At 43.1% G+C, this 23,677-nt stretch overlaps 2 protein-coding genes across 5 annotated transcripts in view; one reads left to right on the plus strand and one right to left on the minus strand.

Moving 5' to 3' along the window:
• The window catches only part of AOPEP (aminopeptidase O (putative)), a 378,987-nt gene extending 377,705 nt beyond the window's left edge, over nucleotides 1-1,282 (minus strand). For all 3 annotated transcript variants that reach the window (XM_074953154.1, XM_074953153.1, XM_074953152.1), the window contains exon 1: nucleotides 1,065-1,282. The gene's annotated coding sequence lies outside the window, so the exon portion shown is untranslated. The remainder of the gene's footprint in view (nucleotides 1-1,064) is intronic.
• LOC141987635 (fructose-1,6-bisphosphatase 1) lies at nucleotides 730-19,970 on the plus strand. 2 transcript variants are annotated; one of them, XM_074953156.1, is made up of 7 exons: nucleotides 730-1,027; nucleotides 6,683-6,845; nucleotides 9,096-9,188; nucleotides 11,140-11,280; nucleotides 12,632-12,769; nucleotides 16,074-16,193; nucleotides 18,987-19,970. In XM_074953156.1, the coding sequence occupies exons 1-7, from the start codon at nucleotides 858-860 to the stop codon at nucleotides 19,176-19,178; spliced, it is 1,017 nt and encodes a 338-aa protein (XP_074809257.1). In that variant the 5' UTR covers nucleotides 730-857; the 3' UTR covers nucleotides 19,179-19,970. The 2 variants fall into 2 exon arrangements, with proteins under 2 accessions (XP_074809257.1, XP_074809258.1); XM_074953157.1 differs by lacking the exon at nucleotides 730-1,027 and adding an exon at nucleotides 1,081-1,198.
• Nucleotides 19,971-23,677: the final 3,707 nt, after the last annotated feature.

A 23,677-nucleotide genomic window follows, 5' to 3' on the forward strand; every position in this document is an offset into this window, starting at 1 on the left:
TTCTGTAGGGGAAGATGAAGTAACAACCTATCACATACCCCTAGGGTGACCAGATGTCCCGATTTTGTAGGGACAGTCCCGATTTTGGGGGCTTTTTCTTATATAGGCACCTATTACCCCAACTCCCTGTCCTGATTTTTTACACTTGCTATCTGGTCACCCTACATACCCCCCACCCCAAAAGTGCTTCAATTTGAATATACTAACCAATTGCTTTCCCACATATCCACCCATGCATGTGTCTGTGTGCTGGGGAAGGTGAATGGGGATAAGTTTATCTCCAATATCTAACCCATCCTCTCTAGGGGCTCCTGGGCCCTGAGCAGCGATTCAGAGCAACGAGGAGAGCAGAGCAAAGCAAAGCCCCAGGGACAGGAGGGAGGCTGAGATGTTGCGGGGGGAGTGGATGAGGCGGGAAGGGGAAAGGGCCCAGCACCCGGAAGAGATGAGTGGGGGGCTGAGGCACGTCGTGTGGGGGCTAAAGCGGGAAGAAGGGAAGGTGAGACGGGCTGGGAGAAGGGAGGGATGTGGGGAAGAGGTTGCCGGGGAAGCAGCCCGGGTTTGGAGGCGGGCGGAGGTGGGTCCCGCGGGCGGGGCTAAGAGGTAAAAGGGGACAAGGGGCGGGGCTGAGAGAAGGATGTGGGGAAGAGGTGGTGACAGGGAAGCAGCCCCGGTTTGGGGGCGGATCCCGAGGGCCGGCTGCTCCCCGCCCCGTCTGCCGATAGGTCCGGGCCGGGACACTCCCTCGCCCCGCGGCTGGTGAAGTTCCCGGGCGGCAGCGGAGGGGGTGGTGTGTGGGTCTCGCTGCAGCTCCGTGGCAGTCGGTCTCCCCGCCCGGCCCCGCAGCTGCCGCCACCATGACGGACCAGTCCCCGTTCGACACCAACGTCGTCACCCTGACCCGCTTCGTGATGGAGGAGGGGAGGCGGGCCCAGGGCACCGGGGAGCTCACCCAGCTGCTCAACGCGCTCTGCACCGCCGTCAAGGCCATCTCCACCGCCGTGCGCAAGGCGGGCATCGCCCACCTGTGAGTCGCCCGCCCCCGCGCCCAGGCCGGGGCTCACCGTGGGGCAGAGCCGCCCTGCCCGGCCCCTCTGCCGCAGGAACGGGATCGGCCACTCGCCACAGCCCAGCCGGGATTGCACCTCCAGGGGCGGGAGTCCGCCACCTCGGCGCGGGAAGGGCTTCCTGGGCCTCTGTGAGCGTAACTTGCTTTCGCCGGGGTAGGCCCCGCCCAGGCAGGAGCGGCGGAAACTCCCTAAAAGTGTGGGGGCGCTACCGGCGCCGCAACCGAGACCCCGCCCTGGCGCCGCCTCTTCTCTCCTTCCCCGCCCCCCCCGCAAAAACCCCGCCTCCCGCGCGGTATTTCCCCGTCCCCCCGCTTACGGCGAGTAAACGGAAGGGGCCCTGGGCCCCCCGGTTCCGGCGCCCCTGCTGCAGAGCACCGTTCGGTGGGGCTTTGCAGAACTGGGGCCTCGCACTGTAGGGCCCTCAGCGCAGGGACGGCCGTTTAGGGAACTGTAAAGCACCATGCGGCGTTATGGTGGCCTGCAAACATTCATTGCAATCCTAGGCTAAGCGAGGTTATTGGGAATAAGATTTCTACCCAGCTAAAAACCAGGACTGCCGTCCTCTGAAGCGTAGCTCAAAGGTACCCTGGGAGGACCAATCTCATTTTCTGTTTATGAAACTAAAATTGCCTTTAAGGATTGGCAACGGGGAGGAACCTTAAGTTGACAGTTAGGATTGACTCTGTGTAAACAGCATAGGAAGGAAGGTGTGTACTACTTAAATAGCCATCCAGGTATGGCAAACCCAGTGTTGACAGGCTGCATTATCATGGATACATTGTGACACTATTACATATAATGCTTCATCTTAGTTAATCTGTTAATTAGGCAACACTTTGCCTAGCTGAGTATTCTTGCCACCTTTTTCTGAATAATATACACTTAAGCTTATTACCTGACTCTTTATGGCTCAGTATTGATATATTTGCAGACAAAACAACTGGACTGCATTAGTACTAGTATCCTGTTCAAAAGAGAATTTTGAGATGTTCAAATTCAGAATTAAAGTTTGAACCTTTGTCCTCCTAGCCTACTGTTTTGGCAGAGGGTGGCAGTTGCTTCAAAGGGTTGGTGGTATTTACAATTCAGGGTAATCTTCTTACACAAAAGTGCTTGGCTCAATCTCACCTATGAGTTTTCTTGCTCATTTCAGTTTGTACCATAACTTTAAAAGATAGGGAAATGTAAAGAGTCTGTTTGCCTGCTTTCCTTGTCTGCAAAACCCATGTAACCTTTGTAGCTTAATGAACAGAAGCTTCAGTTCTGGTTTTTAAATGGATTTAAGTAATGTAATCCAAACTAGTTCACTCAGAAGAAAGAAGATGGGGCACGTTTCAACTTGTAGCTTCCAGAGGGATTGGACAGTGAATGAAAAATAGTCCTATTGCCCTTTTAAAATGGCTGAAATACTAGCCAACTACTAATGCTGCAATTCTAAACTTTAAGCCATTTTATCAATTGCTCACTTTCAGTAGCCTTTCATTTGTGTCCAAGCAGGTTCTACTTTTTTTTTTTTAATCTGTCAAACATCTTCACCACTGGTTTTTAAATACATCAACTAAAAAAAAGTGATGTGATCTTAGAATTCCTGATGCAAGAGACAATCATGTGCATATTGGGGGAAAAGCAGGCTAATACAAGAGACACTTAACAATTTAATAATTAACCAGGCTTGGAAAGATTCAAGTATTGGTAAACTTTTTGATTTCATTGTATACACAAACCAACAAAACTTCCACTGATGATCAAAATTTACAGATAAACAGCATTTTTTACTTTGCCTAATAATTTATTAGAGTTTGATTTAAGGATATTTACTTTATATATTTTGACATATGATGTTGACAACTTGTCAATGGTTATAAAGCTGTAACTTTTTGAATCTCCACATCGACTATCAAATAACTGTCTGTCCTCCCCCTAATTTTCTACAGTTGTGAAAATTGAAATCTATAAACAAAAGCTTAGCACAACTGTGAAAATCTAAATAGATAACAATCATTTTTAATTTGATCCTAGGCAAATTATATTAAAATCAAATTCTCCCATGCCTGTTCATAACTATAGATATCCTGCCCTTCCTTCTTTAGGTGAAACTCGCATTGGCTGTGGATATTGGAGCATGTAGGAGTTAAACAGTAAGCAACTCTTGTCATTTGCAGAGCTGCACACAGCTCAAGGACAAGAGATGGTCTGCAGTTGTAGTCCCTGTTCTTGTTACTACTATCTTTATGGGTTGTGACTAACAGCCAATCGGAAGTTTTATAAATGCAAATTTTGTTTGGATTGTAGTGCATTCTTTCACATGCTAAAGGGATGTTAATTTCTCGGTCTTGGGCTCTCAGTTCAGCTCATGCTTCTGTGGAAATAATATTGAGTGCATTTTGTCATGTAGCACTAAAAAGCTACCTTAAAGGAATAGGGAAAAAAATTTGTACTCAATGGTCTGTCAGTATCACCTGTTATCTTACTTTAAAAAAACCTCAGATTTAGACTCTAGAATATAATGGTAAAAATAAGTAAAATGACCTTTCAAATTTTATGAGCTTGGCAGGTAAACCAAATGATTGGAAGTTCCAAAACTCCATCTAAAGACATGTCTACATGGAGGTATTAGTGCATCCCAGGTAGGGAGTAAATTCTAATACACACTAGCATGTCTCACACTTGCTCTCTGTGTGGACCCTGCTGGCATGCACTTAAGTTTCTTAATGTTTAAGTGAGTACGTACTAAGGAACTTTTAGTGCATGCCAGCAGGGTCCACACATACAGCAAGTATCCGCATGCTGGCGTGCACTAGAATTTACACTCCAGCTGGGGCGAACTAACACACCATGTAGACAAGCTCTCAGCGTTTATCTAACTTTGTAAAACTCTCTATTGTTCCTCCTCTCTCTAGTGAGTATTTACTGAAGGTAGATGCAATAGTGTTGACTCTCAAAGAAGAGAACAAGACAATTTCAATGCAGGGAGAGTAACTAGATTTTAGAGCCCTCAGAGTTGGGCTACCTTAACTACAGCACAGCTAGTGTTCTGCTATAACTGATATGGCAGAAGCTAAGATATGAAGTGGCCTTCAAAGGAGCCTTCAGTTGATGATAAAAATCTTTGTGCAATTAAACTTTTTTCAGCTTCAAATTTTTGAATGTGAAGACACAGCTTGACTTATGGCTGAATTATCAACTGCCGTCTGATTTAATATCTTAGAACCACTTTAATCAGTTTGATTAAAACTTTTTTTTTTTTTATAATGCTGTCAGGAAAAAAAGGTGAGTTATGTGAAGTTGTGAAAGAATAAGACTGTCAGTCCTTGTGGGGAGCTGCGATTTGTCAGTATCTAAGCAATCAGAGCTAGTACTACAGTGAACTGCTTCATGGTAGCATCAGAAATAAGCTAGTGCTTATTTTCTTGTAATGATGAATATAAACTGAAGTTACTGCACTGTAACCTACTTCTAATTATTTTGCATATTGATGACTCGCCAGATACTGTACTTAGCAGCTCTCTAGAAATGCCTACAATAATGACCTGTTTCATTAGTGAGCAATTTTATGGAAACTTTACTAATTTGACAACTTACAGCAAATGATAGAAAACATGTTAACCAAAAGGCCTCCAGCAACACAGAGTAGCCTTTTTATAATTAGGAAATGAATTTGTTAGCACTAAAGGAAAATTGACAAAACTTCTTGTGTTGTGAAAAAGTTGCTGTAAAATGGAAGTAAAACCTCTCAGTGGATTTTACAAATGACTAGCTATCTTGACTTCAAATATAGGGCTGATCAACACTGGACCCTTACGCTCGCACAGCTATGTCTCTCGGATAAATATCCACATCCTGAGAGATGTAGCTCTGCCAGTGTAACACCTGTGTAGAAAGTGCTGGATTGACAGAAGAATTCTTCCCTCAACCTACTTACTGCCTCTCAGGGATCAACTGCAGCACTTTCACGCCAGCTGAAAACGGTGTGTGAGCCAGCATGGAGAATTTCTGTGTATTGAACTTTTCCATGTTCTTGTGTTTTCAAAAAAAAAAAAACCTTTATGTACAGATGTGAGAACTGTACCCATTTGAATTATGGATGTTTCTTGTCTGACACAGATAGCTTTGTCTGACCATTATAATTTAAAACTGCTACAGAAGTTTCACTTAATACAGTATCTGTGTAATTTGTTTAGAGACTGAGGTGGAAGCACTTTCCTTTTCCCCTTGGCCTTGGTCTGGGCAGGAAATTATCTTCCACTGAGGTGTTTTGTTCAAGTCATGAATAGATGGGTGAGAAATACTATCACATGCCTTCATCTTTTGAAGCAGTGGGGGATGGAAGGAAATTATTGTGAAATGCTCTGTTAACCATGCTTGTTAGAAGGAAATTGCAGAATTGAATATCAAGACATACTGACTTCAAATAATGTGCAGACTGGACAAAACAATGGTAATTTGCCTTCAAGATTTAAGAAATAGCCAGTACGAGAGTGTTAATTCCCAGCTCCTGCTGATGGGAACAAAACACCTGTCATCCCATTGTAGAAAGTTTGGCATGGAGGAGCATGAGTGCTTGTTTCAGTGGTGCATGGTGCCTACCATATCTGTGTCATTGGGGTCTGTGCAGGCCAGAAGATGGGTGGAGACAGCTGGAGAGGGCGGGGGGGGGAAGATGGGAACCTTCAGTGGAAGTTTCCTGCAAGCTTCCACTAGCAGAATTGATGCATCCTAAGGTAAAATAAAGCTGCCCTCCTGTGATGGAGGTGCTGGGAGGCAGCTGTGGAAATTCCCCAGGATGCCGTGGTGATGTGGGTGTAATTCAAAAGCCCTGAACACCCATAAGGGTTGACTAACCTCTAATGAGGTCACAAGAGACAAGCCTCATGAATGAGGCTGGCTGAAGCTAAGAGCAAGGATTTACTTAGAGATGTTACAGGAGGAAAGAACAAGCAGTCCCAGATAATCCCAAGTCATAACTATTACCTTGAAGAACCTGGATTCATGGCTACCAATTTTTAGTCCTTTTTAATTAAGTCTTAACCTACTCCAGCAGAGCTTGTCTAATTATAGATAATGTTTAAATGCTATTTTTGGTATTAAATTATGAGTGTCGTGTAGACTTGAGACAATAGTGGCTGTTAAAGGATCCTTCATTCTGAGATTTCCAATCTTCAGGATAGAGGGAGGAAGAGGAATCAGGCAGTTCACTGGCCACTAGATCAAAACAATTGAATGGAATTGTAGTCTCATCCAAAAGTTATAGAAGATGGAGGTCAATGATGGCATAAAGTAAACTCTCCAGTGTTGGAGGGGCCAGATGCAGTGCTCCTAATCTTACAAAATGCCATACAATAGAACCTCAGAGTTACGAACTGACCAGTCAACCAAACACCTCATTGGATTGGAAGTACACAATCAGACCAAAAAAAGCAAATATAGTACAGTGTTAAACATAAACTACTAAAAAATACAGGGAAAGCAGCATTTTTTTTCTGCATAGTAAAGTTTCAAAGCTGTATTAAGTCAATGTTCAGAATTACGAACAACCTCCATTCCCAGGGTGTTCGTAACTGAGGTTCTACTGTATTTTTGTTCCTCATGAGAATCTCTTTCCATTGCTTTAGCTATGGAATAGCTGGTTCCACCAATGTGACAGGAGACCAAGTAAAGAAGCTGGATGTCCTTTCCAATGACCTGGTGATTAACATGCTCAAGTCATCGTTCACTACATGTGTTATTGTGTCAGAAGAAAACAAAAATGCTATAATAGTAGATGCTGAAAAAAGGGTTAGTAACTTACAAAACTTGTCAATACTTGGATTCAAGTTAACTTTTACAAATACTTTTCTTCAAATATGTAAAAATTGAACTGGAGTTAAAGATTTCAAAGGCAGTTAGCCAAATACATGTTTTTCTGGATACTACCAATATTTTCCTGTATCTGTTCAATGAATATTCAACCCTCTCTATTTGAGTTACATTTTCCATTCACTCCTACCTGGTTTCTTTCCTCCAGTTCTGCTCCCACACTTTTTGAGCTTTTCTTCCCCCTTTGGTCCTAAATTCTGTATTGTTTGTACTTCCTTAACTCTGGAGCAATTTGCATGTGTGCTTTTTTTTTTTCTTTTTTTCCCCTAGATGGTTCTCAAGCAGGCTCTTCCTATAGCATTTTTAGTAAATCACTGAATTACTATTTTTATGGATCAATCCATAAAGGTCCGTCCTCAGGCAAATTTCTCACTGAAGGCAATAGGAGTATGACTCAGCAAAGTCTGAGTGAGGACTTCAGGACTGACTTAAAGAATTGACAGTGTCATTTAATTGTAGGACAAGTGGTGGGGTGTGTGTGTGTTGTGTGGTTTTTTTTTTTTTTGTTTTTTTACTGATTTGTAGTCTTTCCTGGAAATATTAAATTTCCACTAGTGTTCTCCTGCCTCTTCAAAAATAAAATAATCAATAAAAACAAGTTTTTGAATTTATTATGTGGCCTATGCAGTTGCATTATTTATATGCATTTGCAGGAATGTATACACTTGTTAGAGCAGTATTAGTGAATTGCTCCGGACTCCTTTTAATGTGACCATGCCACAATTGTGGTGGTGGTTTGATAAATTTCTTTAGGAAAACAAATCGGAAAAGTACAATAGAATTTGCTTTGTTGGGACACTTTGGTGCCTTTTGTCCCAGTTAAACAGAACCTCCAGTTGAAAAGGTTAAGACGACCCAATGCTGGAGCACCTTAATTTAAAAAAAAAAAAAAAAACAAAAAACCTTTAGCTGAGACTCCATGTTAAAGCGTTTTGCTGCTCAATCTGAGCTACTGTGCTCTAGCTAAAGCAGAATTACTGCCCCTGTTAAAGAGCCAGCACTGCTATTAAGGATTGCTGGACTTATATCCACTACTGCGATCATGATGATTAAAGGGATACAATCCACTTAAACACCTCAATTATTTTACTCTTACAAACTACAATAACTTTATTACTATAAGTAAAGGATTAGAGAACTTTCCCTTTGTCGGTATCCCTTGTCTGAGTCTTTCGCGCAGCAGCAGCAGGAGGAATTTTTTTATTTTTTTTTTTTTTTTTAAATTAGGAAAACAGTATGGTAAAGCCACAAATTGGCAGTGTGATGTGTGAGCAGGTGTAACAAATCTCAGCTTGGTGTTTCTTTGAAGTACACTGTGCGTTATTCAGGCGTTGCTATTCTTGATCAGGTAGGTGATTGTTGTTTTTTTTTAAATGGCTCAAATTGAGCCTAAACAAAAACTGATCTCAGTTTCTCATGCTACTGTGTAAATTAAGACAATTTTTTTTATAAAAGATGAAAAGGTAAAAAAACAGCTAGGGTGCTAGGTTTTGCAGGGCCTCCCTAACAGTTGCTGCTTACTGTAAGTGTAGAAATAACAGCTCATCAATGTATGCGTAAAGGACGACCTTTTAGCTTCAGTATTTTTCTTTGTGCCTGTAGCAAGACTCCACTGCACTGCATATGCCACTACAAGAACAGTGACATCATCTGTTCTTTCAATTAAACATTTCCCAAATTCTGTTCATACAGATGCTCAAGCAATTAGACAGTGCTAAAAACTTAGCCAAAAATAAACCATCAAAATAGTATTCCCCTTCTTGAGAATATAGCTACATAACATTACCTTAGACCTTGTCTACACTTATATTTTTATAGGGCGCTCACCCCCTGAGCGCAGCAAGTTTGAGTGCTTTAAAGCGCTAGTGTGGACAGGCTCAGAGTGCTTGGAGCTGTGCTCCCAGTGCTTGGAGCTATTCTCCTGGTGGAGGTGGATTACCAGGAGTGCTGGGAGAGCTCTCTCCCAGGGCTCGCACATGACACCACACACACTTCAAAGCACTGCCATGGGAGCGCTTCCTCTGCAGCGCTTTGAAGTTTCTAGTGTAGACGTAGCTTTAAACTGTTCTTGGCTAGAAATTAACTTGAGTAGATTAGGTGGCAAAACATTTTTATTTGGGGTAGATGGGGCAACTAACTAAATCCAGTTCCTCTGTCTTTATTTTCCAGGGTAAATATATAGTCTGCATGGATCCTCTTGATGGCTCTTCTAACATTGACTGCCTTGTTTCCATTGGAACTATCTTTGCCATCTACAGAAAGGTAAAGTGGGATGCTGTCATGCTAAAACAGTCGGGGGGGGGGGGGGGGGTAGTAGTTCTTCACACTTAACCAGCTCATGATGGAATAAGGTTGGATCCAAAGATTTAATGAAGTCCAACTAAATCTACAAATGCTCGATTACACAATACCTTTGAGTGATACACAGCACTTGGTTAATAGACCTACATACATGCAATCCTGACTGATATTCAATTAGCCAGTTAGATTCCTCTAACAATGACAAGGATAACAGGAGTTAAGTGCTTCATAATTACTCATACAACTTGAGACCAAACAGAACAATAATCTCATCTACCTGAGTTATGTGCATTCTTCAATGAAACTAGTTCTCCCATCTTGTACAAGTAGTCCTGTCAGCCTGAGGACAGGCTTCCCAGATAAGATTCAGTCTGAAACATTGCTTATAAATGAACATGCCTAATTCATTCTGAAAGAGAGAAGTCTCATTTGCAGGCATATGAAATACAGGATTAACATTTCTCAACCATGGAAACAACTGTGTGAATTCAGACAAGACACACTGTCCATCTTTAACCACCCTGACCCAGGTTTCGATGCACCTGAAAGTAACTTTTTTGGGCTCACTTCACCCGGCAGCAAAAGAAAACAAGTTCTTGGTACTAGTCAATTGTAAACATTATGACTAAAGTTCCACTTTTGTTTTTTAAATTCTGCCTCCGATTTCTGCATCAAATTGAAGGCACTCATTATTAAGGCTACATTTTAGTCACGGTTACTTTTAGTAAAAGTCAGACATTTTATTAAAAATACCAGGGAATAAAACTGTTGGGGGGGTGGTGGGGGGAAGGGTGTGCAGGTGGTGGCACAAGGCCTGGGACCTCTGCTGGTGTGAGGGGAAGGCGGGTTGGTAGGGCTGGCAGGCTACCTACCTGGCTCCGCACCTCATCCCCCTCAGCAGCAGACACCACAGTTCCCAGCCAATGGGAGCTGCGAAGCCAGCGCTCTGGGCAGAGGCAGCGCACAGAACTGCCTGGTCACACCTCCACCAACAGCTGAGCAAAGGGGATGTTGCTGCTTCTGGGGAGCCCCCGGAGTAAGCACCACTGAGAGCCTGCCTCACCCTCTCCCATGCCCCTGCCCCCTCCCACACCCAAACACTGCTGGGGTCTGAGACTGCTCCAGGCACACTGTACACTGCAGAAGTCACGAAGGTCACAGAAAGTCAGCCTTACTCATTATCACTTTCAAGACAGTACATATCTCTACCCCATCTCTTCTACTTCCTGCATTCCACCCTAGCGTTTGACTTCTCTCTTTTGGCCCTGATCTAGGAAAGCTCTTATGAATGTACTTTAAAGTTAAATCATGTATAGAAGAGCTTTGTCAGATCAGGGCCTTTGTCTCCTTTGCTTTCATCATGAATTATTTGTATAACCATAGCACCTAGGAGCCCTAGTCATGGACCAGGACCCCAATATAGTAGGCACTGTGCAAACACAGAACAAAAGTGGTCCCTACCTTAAAGAGCTTACTATAGTATATGACCAGAGAACAGATAATTTGGGGGTGGAGTGGGGATTAACAAGGAAACAATGAGATCAGTGCCTATCATGCTGACGAGTATTGTGTCAACACACTAGCAGTCTAACAGTTGTGAAGTTTTTGTCGTCATTGCAGAACAGCAGAGTTTTAAGGAGAGACTTCTCTACAGATTTTTTTTTTCCCTTTAATTGGTTACCATACTCTAGCAATAAGCTTAAACAAATATCTATTATGTTATTGCTGCTCTTCAGCAGTTGAAGGCATGCTGTCTTAGGCCTCGTGTTCCAAAGGCGTGCACTAGTAGCCTGTTATAGCAGCACATGCTGTTGTGGTTCTATTACTGTGAATAAATGAAGCTTATAAAATAGATGAATCCTGGGAATTTTTAGCTTAAAAAGATTCTTGACACTCTTCCTTCCTATTCCAGGCTTCCTCTGAGAAACCTTCTGAGAAAGATGCTTTACAGCCAGGACGTAATCTTGTGGCAGCTGGTTATGCCCTATATGGGAGTGCTACAATGCTGGTGCTAGCCATTGAATCTGGTGTCAACTGTTTTATGCTTGACCCGGTAAGAGAGCCTACATCTGATATGAATAGCTTGCTCTTGTAAAGATAACAAAATTCCAGAACAAATTTTTCCTAAGTGAATCAATATATAGAACTGCTTCCAAACTAAATCTTAACATCTGAAGATGCAGTACTCTTAAGAGAGCCAATGGGAGTTGATACGCCTATAAAAATAGAATAGATAAACCCCCAAAGGCTTCTGGCATTCTTCCCTTCTGCTGGAGATAGTGGTCATTAATAAGACCACTCAAAATTGATAGTTTAGTCAGAGAATCAAGTAAACATCATGTGCCACCTGATGTGATGAATACTTAAGCATCTTTTGCATTTGCAGAATTTCCCTGAAGACTGTCTCTTGTAATTTAGTACATTCCTTAACTCTAGTACCTTTAATCTTTTAGTGGACTAGAGATGCAGAAATACATTTAATATTCTCTTACGCTTACAGATCACATCCTGATTGTTTAAAAGAGTAAGTATGGAGTGTGTATACATGTGTTTGACATCCTAGAAGCTATTGGTCATCTGACTTTTGAATTCAAAAGTCAATTTAACATCACACAGTGCAGTTGTCTGCAGTGATTCAGTTTAATTTAAAGCCATTCTATTGTAAATCAGGTTTGCCACTTTTATTAATAGTAAGTCATGTTTGGAACGTGCCATGGCAATAGCTTCAAGGAAGTAGAATTTGATGTTTTCTATATAGTAATGGTTTAAATGTCTGCATGTATTGCCACCTTTTTTGTTTGTTTAGAAACAGAGACCCTTTACAGGTTTTTTTTTCTCCCCTACACATGTGAAAACTTACTGCAGTGGAGACTAGAGACCTTAAACATTTGGTAACTATGTACAGATCCTTTCATCACTTTGTTACTGTTTTCATTCTGGTCAGACTAATAGTGTCAAACTTGTTACCATCTCATGGCTAGTCAAATTGAGTTAGAAATCTCAGTCCAGCTCCTAATGAAGAGGTGTTCACAATCCCTAAAACTCCCACAATTGCACCTTGGCTATCAGTTGCAAAAAGAAAACGAAGAACTGAGTGGACATGCATCAAACTATTCTCTTGGCACAGGATAATAATTTTGGAGATGGGGAGTGATCAAGTGAAGGAAACTTGTATGAGTCAGGGCTTATGGGGTATCTTATGGGTAAGCAAGACTTTTGGTCCAAGACTACAGAGCTGTACTCCCCCCCCCCCCCCCCCCCCCCCCCCCCCCAAGTACTGAATTGTAAAAAGAAAATGAAAACTGCAGTAGGTTTTCACTAAATTGTATGTAGCATTCACTTGCCTTTAGTCTCGTGAAGAACACATACATACAGTTATTGACTTGCTTTCTCATTATTGTCAGGCGATTGGGGAATTCATTTTGGTTGATAAGAATGTGAAAATCAAAAAGAGAGGAAATATCTACAGTCTCAATGAGGGCTATGCTGCATATTTTGATCCTGCGGTCACAGAGTATCTTAAAAAGAAGAAATTCCCTCAGGTAAATGTTCGCTTTCTAGAGAAATTTTTCTAAGATAAGCAAATATTCAGTGCCTCAAACTTTACACTCTTATCATGCATACGTGCAGGGTGTCAAATGCCAAAGTTAGGCGAGACTGAACCCTAATAGTGTAGAAGTCAAAGTGTACCAACTATTCCTTGGGCTTTGTTTAACTTCATGATCTCTGAAGTCCTCTTGTGGATCAGTAAGCCACCATAGCTGGCTGACTGTTTTTATACAAAGTTACAGAGCTTGGTTTTTCCTCTCTCATATAGTGGAGTTCTGAATGGGTGTGGAAACAAGACTTGTTCTTAGCGCTGCTTGAAGCTGACTATGAGATCCTCTCGCTTAAAGGACTACTCAGGCTTGACAAAGCCCTGGCTGGGATGATTTAATTGGGGATCGGTCCTGCTTTGAGCAGGGGGTTGGACTAGATGACCTCCTGAGGTCCCTTCCAACTCTGATATTCTATGATACTCAAATGTCAGGGTCTGTTTTAAAGCTTTGTGAATACCTGCCATGAAGCCAGAAATTGATAGGTGCCAATAAGAACGAAGATAAATTCCCTCTGTCGTACCCAACTGGATGTTAACTTCCTCCTTAATTACCCAGAATGGAGTCTGGCCAGGTCCCCAGAGCTACCACCCACTGTTAGAAAACCCACATGGGAACCCTAGTGACAACAGGTGGCTTTACATCTTATCTATGTCCAGTGCTAATTGCATTGGCTGAGTACTACCTGATGAATACCTTAAGTTAACAAAAAAAGTAAGATTTTATTTAACTTGTGTCAGAGCTAGAATAGGGCATAATTCTTTTTACAATACAACATGCCATCTCAAAGACAGGCATATTTTTTGTGTAGATTTTTATAGGGTTTTAAAATAAATTTAGTTCTCACTTGACCGCTTTGGAGACATGCACGTTAGAGTGTGATATCTGAAACTGAAGCTTCCCCTTACTGCCCACTGTCTCTGAGCTAGAAAGCCATCTCTGAAAGTACATCTACACTGCAGCTGGGACTGTGCTTCCCAGCTAGGGTAGACAGATACACACTAGCTCTACTTGAGCTAGCATGCTAAAAATAGCAATGTGGCTGGGGATAGCCACCCAATTACAAACCTAGCTGGATGCCAGGGTATGTAGCTGGGTGGTTAGCCCAAGCTGCCACCTGTGTGCCACCCCTGGTCACATCACTATTTTTAGCATGTTTGATCAAGCAGCGCTAGCATCTGTCTACCCCAGCTGGGCAGCATGTTCTCAGATGCAGTGCAGAGTCACCCTAAGAATGGGAGGAAAGTGTCCATTCTCATTCAGTCTTTGAGCCCTCTCAGCAGAGAGGAATAACAGAAGATTTCACAAAACTAAAGAGGCTACTAACAAATCATTCCAAGCAGATAATTAGATAACCTTTTTCTTTGTCCCAAATCCTCTTTGAATTGGTGTCCCTGAGGGGAAGTGCCACATCTCCTTGCTAAGCCATTCACTGTTAGTTTGTGAAGATTTTCCAGAGGAGAACAAAAAGCCTAAAGAAAATCTGTCTAACTTTTATAGTTTCTCTCTGCCTAGCTTTAAAACTAAATGACCTAGCTTTCAGCCTTCTGGCTCAGTCCTCTAGTTTCTGAGAGTGGAAGCCTAGTCCAACTGCAAGTTAGATGGTACAACTTCACACTGTGCCTGCTGCAAAGCTGAAAACTAATCTGAGCCAAACCAACACTTCTCTCTCCACAGCAACCTGTGGGGCCCAGTGCCACACTGGTTGTTCTTGATCCAAGGGACTAGTTAGACACCATTCAGATATCATGATGAAGAGGCAGAAGGATGGGAATATGGAATTCCTTGCCCCTAATCATGTCAGAGGGAAAGGATCGATCCTGGAGACTCTCCCAGTCAATCACTATCTCCGGCCGTGGCAGCGCAGTAGGTCTGCCTGCCGGCCACAGCCCCACACCATTCCCTGAAGTGGCCAGGATGCCCCCGCAACCCCTGGGGGCGGGTGGGGGGAGAGGCAGGGGTCTCCACACACTGCTCCTGTCTGCAAATACAGCTCCTGCAGCTCCCATTGGCCAGGAACAGGGAGCTGTGGCCAATGGGATCTGTGGGGGCAGTGCCTGCAGAGCCAGGCAGTCTGCAGAGCCATGTGCCTCCCCCAGGGGCTGCAGAGGCACATTGGCCCCTTCTGTGAGCAGCATGGCCACATGGTGCACTACTGGCTGGCAGGGGTGGCCTGGCTCATGATAGGGAGGAGGTGCTGATGTGCTTGAGTGGAGCCAAGCCCCACTGCACCACCGATTGGGAACCACCCAAGGTAAGTGCCCCCCTCCCAGAGCTAGCGCCCCATACTCCCTCCTGCACTCCAACCCTCAGACCCCTCCTGCACCCAAACTCCTGCCCGGAGCCCCCTCCCACACTGAAAACCCCCCAGCCCAGAGCCCACACCCCCTCCCAACCTCCTGCCCCAGCCTGGTGAAAGTGAGTGAGGGTAGGGGGGAGCGAGTGACTGGGTAGAGGGGGTGGGGTAGATCCTGGGTTACCCTTAAATTCAGAAAGTGATCTTGGGTATAAAGGTTGGAGATCATTGCCATAGAGCAAAATATAATAAAACCTCTATTGACAAACGCTAGCCTTATGAATAATCAATCAGTTCTGAGCCATTTTTTCCTGACAGGAGGGAGTTGAGGGGAGGGAAGTGGAAGTACTAATAGTAATAGTGACCTCAAATGTCAACAGCCCTTCAGATTCCAGTGCATTGGAAATTGCTTTGCAGTGGTTTGAAGGACAAGAAGAAAGTGCAGTGCACTGGTACCTACTGCAATTTTGAGATGCTGCAAGTTATGAATTTGATCCCCCCCCTGCTAGTTCATAAAATATGGGTTCTGCTATAGATCTGATTTAACTTGTAGCTCTGAAGTGGTGTGATCTGGTGGGCACAACTTGATGGAGAGGGGCTAGGGGTAGCACTGTTTTATTTTGTTTTTGCCCAATGGAACACAGCAACTCTAGCTTCTAACGTTGTCTTGTCAGTACTGTGAAGGTAGCATGCTTAAGGCTCTGAACTAGGAATCTGAAGTCCTGTGTCATATTTATCTCTGCCACTGACCTTTTGTATGACTTTGATGCAAAATGACTTGCCCAGTACCTCTGTTTTTCCCCATCTGTAAAATGAGGGTGACTACAATTAAGCTTTCTTTGTAAATTACTTTGAGTTCTATGGATGAAAAACACTATGCAAGAGCCAAGTTATTACCACTAAAAAAGCTAACAAGATTTAATCAAAGGTTGTTTATCAAATGTCTTTATACAGGATGGCAGCTCTCCGTATGGTGCGAGGTATATAGGTTCTATGGTAGCTGATGTACATCGTACTCTGGTGTATGGAGGAATCTTTTTATATCCAGCCAACTCCAAAAGCCCCAAAGGAAAGGTAAAAATGATTTAACCTAATTTTAGAAAGTATGTAGTCTGATTGTAAGATTTTTACAATGTAACAGCCAGTTTTTAAATGTTTTATGGTGCACAAGTTGCAAGAATATATCTACTGCCATGGTTTGACACTGCAGGATTTTTTTTTTTTAAGTAGCATTAAAACACATTAAGAATTGGGTGCTCCCCCAATAAACCAGTCAGTTCTGCCCTCTCATTGTGAGATTCCTCTGCTGCTCTCCTGGTTGTGCCAGAGGCCCATGGGTTCCCACCCCCTAGTCTCTCCCAGTCCCCTGGCCTCTTTCATAGATTCATACCTTCCAAGGTCAGAAGGGACTATTGCAGAGGTAGGCAAACTACAGCCCACGCACCACATCCGGCCCACGAGACCGTCCTGCGCAGCCCCTGAGCTCCTGGCCCAGGAGGCTGTCCCCCCTCCCCTGCAGCCATGCAGCAGCACAGTGCTGTGGGTGGCGGGGCTGCAGAGCCCAGCCTGACCCGGCGCTCCGTGCAGCATGGCTGCCTGTCCTGGTGCAGCTATGCTGCCAGCCACTGGTGCTCCAGGCAGCATGGGGGGGGGGGGTTAGATAGAGGGCAGGGGAGTTCGTGGGGCGGTCAGGAGTGTGGATAGGGGTTGGGGTGGTCAGAGGGCAGGGAATGGGAGTTGAATGGGGGCAGGGGTCCCATCAGGAAGAAGAGGGGTTGGATGGGGTGGCAGGGGGCAGTTAGGGAGCGGGGGGGTGGATGGGGCAGGGGTCCTGGGGGGAGCAGTCAGGAAGGAGAGGGGGGTTGAATTGGGTGGGGGAGCAGTTAGGGGAAAGGGTCCGGAGGTTGCTGGATGGGGCAGGGGTCCTGGGGGGGGGGCAGTCAGGAAGGAGTGGGGGGGTTGGATGGGGCAGTTAGGGGCAGGGGGTCTGAGGTTGGTCAGGGGACCGAGAGCAGGGGGGGAGGGAATGGGATAGGGGTCCCCAGGGGTCGTCAGGGGGTGAAGTGGGGGGGTCGGATAGGGGGTGGGGGCCAGGCCATGCCTGGCTGTTTGGGGAGGCACAGCCTCCCCTAACTGGCCCTCCATACAATTTCAGAAACACACTGCAGCCCTGAGGCCAAAAAGTTTGCCCGCCCCTGGACTATTGTGACATCTCATCTCACTTCCTGTATAACACAGGCCACAGAACTTCCCCAAACTAATTCCTAATGCGTATCTTTTAGAAAAACATCCAATCTTGATTTAAAGATTGCCAGCGATTGGTAAATTGTTCAACTAGTTAATTACTCACTGGTAAAAATGTACACTATTTCCAGTTTGAAATTGGCTAGCTTCAACTTCCAGCTGTTAAAATAATCTCCTGGAGCTGCTTTAAAGCAGTGGTTCTCAACCAGGGGTATACATACCTCTGGAGATACACAGACCTTCCAGTGGGTACATTAACGTATCTAGATATTTGCCTAGTTTTACAATAGGCTACATAAAAACCACTAGCGAAGTCACTACAAACAAATTTCATAAGACAATGACTTGTTTATACTGCTCTATATACTATACACTGAAATGTAAGTACAATATTCTAATTGATTTTATAATTAAATAGTCAAAATAAGTAAGCAATTTTTCAGTAATAGTGTGCTGTGACACTTTTGTATTTTTGTGTCTGGTTTTGAAAGCAAGCACTTTTTAAGTGAGGTGGAACTTGAGGGTACACAAAACAAATCAGACCCCTGAAAAGGGTACAATAATCTGGAAATGTTGAGAGCCACTGCCTTAAAGGAGCTATTGCTTGCAGAACCGTTCTACTTCTTGTTCCTCTACTCTCTACCACCACTCTCTGGTGGTCTTGTGGGAAAGTGTAGTGACTATAGGCACTTGCATTTGTTCTCCACCCTCCCATCCTTACAGAACTGGTAGTGCTCAGACTGCTCTGTTCTCTGCTTTCCCCTTTCTCCTCCCAAGAATAGGGGAGGACAACTGTTTATTCAGCAAAACTTTAATCTGTTTTGAAAACTTCTGGGTGAAATTATTGCTTCAGCTTGTAGATAAAACGCAGTTACTCATTACACAAACTGACACAACCAGAGGTTTTTCTCAATGCAAACTTCAGTGACCTGTGGTTGTTTTTAAACTTATTAATGAATAGTTAAGTGTTGTGCACACAGTCTCTCACTCTACAGCAGTGGTTTTCAACCTTTCCAGACTACTGTACTCATTTCAGAAGGCTGTGTCTTGTGTACCCCTAAGTTTCACCTCACAAAGTATTTATTTTGTAAGCAATAGAAGTGTCACGGCACACTATTACTGAAAAATTGCTTGCTTATTTTGTCTATATGAAAGTTTAGTTTGTACTGACTTTGCTAGTGCTTTTTATGTAGCCTGTTAAACTATGCAAATATTTAGATGAGTTGTACCCCCTGAAAGATCTCTACATACCCCCAAGGGTAGTTATGCCTCCCTGGTTGAGAACCACTTCTCTATAGTACTCAGCATTCACTAAGTGCTGCACCATGCCTGCACTTAACAGGAAGGTGAACAATCTCCATAAAGAGCACGGGGCAACATAATATTCACCATGTGGGAAATGGGGACAAATATGGCCAAAACATCACGGTCTATACTAGGAAAAAAGGATACCATATATAAGCTTGATCTTTGCTTCAAGAGGTAATTTAAATATGAAATATTTACTGCTGATTTTTCTACTTAGTAGGATTAATACTAGAAAACTTTGATATACATTTTATACAAAATATCCTGAAATAATGTACTCTACTGATCACTCTAATTTTGGCTTCTGTCTTCCAGCTGAGGCTTCTCTATGAATGTAACCCCATGGCCTTTGTAATTGAGAAGGCTGGGGGAATTGCTACTACAGGAAACCAGGCAGTGCTGGATATAGTGCCTGAGGATATCCACCAGAGAGCACCTATTGCCCTGGGATCTCCTGATGATGTGCAGGAATACATTGACATGGTCAAGAAGCATTCAGCCAAGTGAAATAGCTGCAGTACAAAGAAGTGCCTTACAATTGGACCAAACATACTGTGAAGTACTACTGACTTAAGCTATTGTAGGAAAGCAAAAGAACCATATTTTCATTGTGTTTATCCAAAAGTAAACCGTTTAATATGTGCAACAAAAATGCATTTTTTCCACTGTGGCATTGAAAGCAAAACTTTAAGGGAACAGTGTGCTTCCTCTCTCACCTCATAATTACACACAAAATCCACCATATTTGATAAAGAAGTTTTGTGTTGTAGATAAAGTGGCCATCTACAGACACCCCCCACCCCCTATCCCATTTCCCTCCAGGGCTAAAGAATGCCACAGCTTTTCTGAAAGATTTCTCCCTGCAGGTGGCTGGCTGCAGTTTCCTTGTAGATTGACTTATTGGGTCTTGTCAATACTAGAATCTTCAGTCCTGTTGCAACATTTGTAAATGCTAATCTAGATATTCCACAAACACTTGTTCCAGGACACAGATATTGTTCCTAGAGGTACCTTGAAAGCATGGATCATGATAGCTGGTGTAAAGCAAAGCGTAGTTTGTTAGTGAAGCCACGGAAAAGCCATAAGTCCACTAAGACTGTCCAGAACCACTGCCCTGCTAATTGGTGAGCTCGTATGAGTGCTTCAAAATCCTCACTGTCTGTCCATCAGTCCCTGGATAGAGTGTAGGGTGTGTTTATAACCAATAAAGCCCTCAACAGCCTGGGACCATCCTACCTGAGGGAAGTGCCTCTTCCTGCTGACCACAGCAGTGGCACCGGGACATGAGTGACCCCCCCCCCCCCAAAAAATAAGAGTGAGCAACTGGCAGGGCATTCTGAGGGCTCACACTCTCTGGAACTTGCTCTCCCTACTCCCTTGGTCTGAAATAGTCTGAATTTGGTGACCTCCAGATACATGGCAAGATGTGTCTGATACTGTTTTTGGAAAAGACTAATGGTATGCTTCCCAGCATGATTAAAGTGGATGTGCAAACAGGTTTTCTGTAGGTGTCTGGCTGAGTTCCTGTTGAAATAGCTCCTTAATGCTGCTGAGACTTCATTGCCTTATTAATGTTGGGGCTCTAGAGCCTTGGGTAAGCATATTGTTTTTAAATCTAAACAGAGGCTGAGGACATAGCTCCTACCAGCTCTCTCGAGGATACATGAAGCTTAGAAGTATCTCCTTGGTTTTTATATTTAAAATTCGCATTAGAGTGGCTAGCCAATCCATGCACATGAAACAACAGGTAGAAGGGGTACTGTACCTCTTAGTATTTCCTTAGCTGTGTCTTATGCTGAACTACATCAGGAATTCCTAGCTGGCCCATATCTATTTTTAAAGACTACACCCTGGAAGAAGGTAAAGGTTATAGAATGAAGGACAGTACTGCCTAATCATAGCAGTTCAGTTTTTAGATTAGGTAGTGGGGGATTTTCTCTCTTTGGGGGAGGAGGGGCACTACAGACTGTCATTTTAACAAGTTAATGTTCAACACTAAGGGCTAGATGTTAGCTGTAAAGTATACAGGGCTACTATGAAAGCTCACATGTTCTTGACCACTTTTTAAATTTGTTGTAACCATTTACAGAAAAATCTGCAAGATACTTATAACTCCATTGGCAGAGTTAGCCATTCATACTGAATGGAAGTGAAAAGATTACTCTCACCAGAGTGTAAATCTTTAGCTGCAATTGCCATACTGGCTACTCTTCTGCTAAGACATTGAAGAACTTTGGCATTTGGTGAAAGGTCATCAGCTCTGATTACAGCCAATATATGTAACTCAAACTACTAACATTTAAAATTTGGAGGGGAAAGGGGAGGAGAGGGTCCACGGATGTCATGTTTAAGAAGCAGCTGTAGCCCCCATCCTAATAGAAATGTGAATCATTACCACTTCTTTTGTAGTGATTGTCAAGCAAAACAAGAGACTAACCCTATCAAACTGGATCTTGACAAGGCTTTAATGTATATTTTAAATTACTGTACTTTTCTATAGCACCTCTATCTTAAGGGCTCCTCAAGCATTTTTATGAACATAATTGCACACCTGAGTGGTTTTATTCCCCTCCCCCATATTAAACAGTATTGATCATTCACAGTATTAAACACTTATTTTGTCCACCAATATAGCTTAAATACCTTCTCCTATGTGACCTTGTGCATCTTTGGCAGAACCACAAATAGGACTCAGATTTCTTGACACCCAGTCTTGTGCCTTAAACACCAGTTAATCCTGCCTCTTTGTTTCCACTCTGAACCCACCACTTGTCTACAATAAATCTCAAAGCTTGCAAGTAGAATCCTATGTGGAAATTAATGCAGTATTGTAGGGGTGTATAAGTGCTGGATTATTGCCTTTCATTTTATAAATACAAAGGTTACTGACATTTATTACCTGCTTTAAGATTTAATGGACTTTGCACCTGAAAGAAAAGATCAAATAATGGTTGTATTAGCTTCAACAACACCCTTTGAACCAACTAAAACAAATTTTTGATTAGAATTGTTCACTGAACTTTATCCCCATTCCAGTGGGGGGACAAATATAGATAGAGGGGTTCTGAACCTAGGATAAATGGAACAGGTGAGGCAGATCATAACCATCCTGCCATTCCTGTGTTGCTAAATGGGCTGTGGTTGGATGGGCCCAGCAAGATTCTGGCTAGACAGGACAGAGGTTTAGGGTTAGAAGGATTCCAGTATGGAAATGGTTGAGAGTTGCTGCTTAAGGCTGCATGTACAACTTTAACTCTGTCCCCTTGTGAATATGCAGTAGTTTAATCACACTCTTCCTCAAGTAACAAAATATTTTAGGTTTTTCTCTTCATATGGAGCCTCTTCAAAGAAAGAAAAGTCCTACAGCCTGGCAAAAGATGCTCCAAAATATCAGTCACTCCTAGTTTGACTCATGTGCTTTAGTGCTAGATGAAAGATGGAAGAAAATATTCTGGAAATTATCAACATCTTGGAGGACAGAGGTAACAGAGTTGATAGCTAGCACTCAAACCTTAAGGAGATTCATCTGAGTAACTCTATTTGCCACTCCATATGCTCCTTCCTTAGAGATATGATAAAGATTCCAAGAGCTGAAGTCTACCAGATACAGTATGCATCTATCCCTTACTCCTTAGTGTCACGTAGCATTGTCAGTTTTTGATTTTTAAAGGATGAGATTAAGAAGCTTTAAATTGTACAAAGATCCCTAATTTATGTACTGATAGTTGATCAAGTGAACAGGAACTTAAAATGCTACAGGTTAAAAAGATTTCAGTTGCAAGTCATTATCTAGTACTGCAGCTCTTCTTAACAAAAGTAAGGAAATGTAACTATACAGTTCACAGTTGGGGCTAACTTTTTCATACCATGTGCTTTTTGCATCTACACTCAGTTTGTCCTTACTATCTTATCTGTAGTGAGAAAAACAATACCATGTGTAATTAAAATGTTAATATAAGCTCGTGTGTAATTGTTAGGTTACAGAGCATCTATGCTATCAGTCCTATTTCAGTTGCATTTCTCTGTCCACACACAGCAATATTCTAACAAATAATACTGCTTAGCTCTTATATAGTGTTTTTTTCATCAGATCTTAAAGCACTTCACAATCATAAGGCTGTCCAAGCATGCAGCGAGTGTAATGCAGGTGCAAGTTAGTGCCTGTCTATATTAAAAAAGTTGCACCAGTGTAATAACATTGATTTAAAAATCAATCTAGTGACATTGTTGCAAAATTGTGGTGTATAGAAATGCTTAAAGTTTAACTTGCTCTTGTAAGTTATTGAATAAATAACTACTTAGCCATATATCAGGCCTTAATTCACCAGTGCTTTTCACCTGCACCAGCTCTGTGATATTACAAGTTAGCATGGACTAAGAAAGAATGATAGTTGAACATGATCACAGCAGGCTAACAAGGAATATAAGACACCTCTAGAGAAAATTTGTAGCAAATCGATGTGTATATGCTAAGCATGTAGTGTCTAGTTATATAATTTAGCATGCCAGAACAGTTCCCATGAGACAATGAACTAAGCCTCACACTACCCGTATGAGGTAGGTATTTTAAGTACTAGCCCCTTTTTTTACAGTGACACGTTTAAAATGTGATTTTTCAAAGGTGTAGTACTCTGCAGCGCTCCTGCCTCCAAGAGAGGCCATGCAACTTCCACTGACTTCACTGCACATTGTGCAAGTGCTGAATGGTGGTGGTGGCCTGTGATAGACTGTCTGGTGGCCCCTTCTGGCCTTTAGCGCTATGACTCTAAATGCCTTTGAAAGCTAGGCCCTCTGTGACCAGGGAGCTGAAGAAGCAGACCAAAGTGGGATAGCCAGCAAAAACCAGGTGCCTCCTGGCACTGATCTTTGCTGCCCAGCCCCACAACATTGTGGGAAAAATTTCCCGTTCAAAAACTGAAACTTAGCTACTGACCCCGCAGCTAAATTGCCTAGTCTGTGTTGTACTGGAAGCGAGATCACTAGTGTACCGAATTCAGAGTGCTCAG

The sequence above is a fragment of the Natator depressus genome, chromosome 5 (genome assembly GCF_965152275.1).
Source record: "Natator depressus isolate rNatDep1 chromosome 5, rNatDep2.hap1, whole genome shotgun sequence".
NCBI classification, from domain to species: domain Eukaryota; kingdom Metazoa; phylum Chordata; order Testudines; family Cheloniidae; genus Natator; species Natator depressus.

Coding starts and splice junctions, on each gene's coding strand:
- LOC141987635 (XM_074953156.1), top strand. CDS start 858: ATGACGGACCAGTCCCCGTTCGACACCAACGTCGTCACCCTGACCCGC. Junction 6,846..9,095: donor TAGTAGATGCTGAAAAAAGG/GTTAGTAACTTA, acceptor TTTATTTTCCAG/GGTAAATATATAGTCTGCAT. Junction 11,281..12,631: donor ACTGTTTTATGCTTGACCCG/GTAAGAGAGCCT, acceptor CATTATTGTCAG/GCGATTGGGGAATTCATTTT.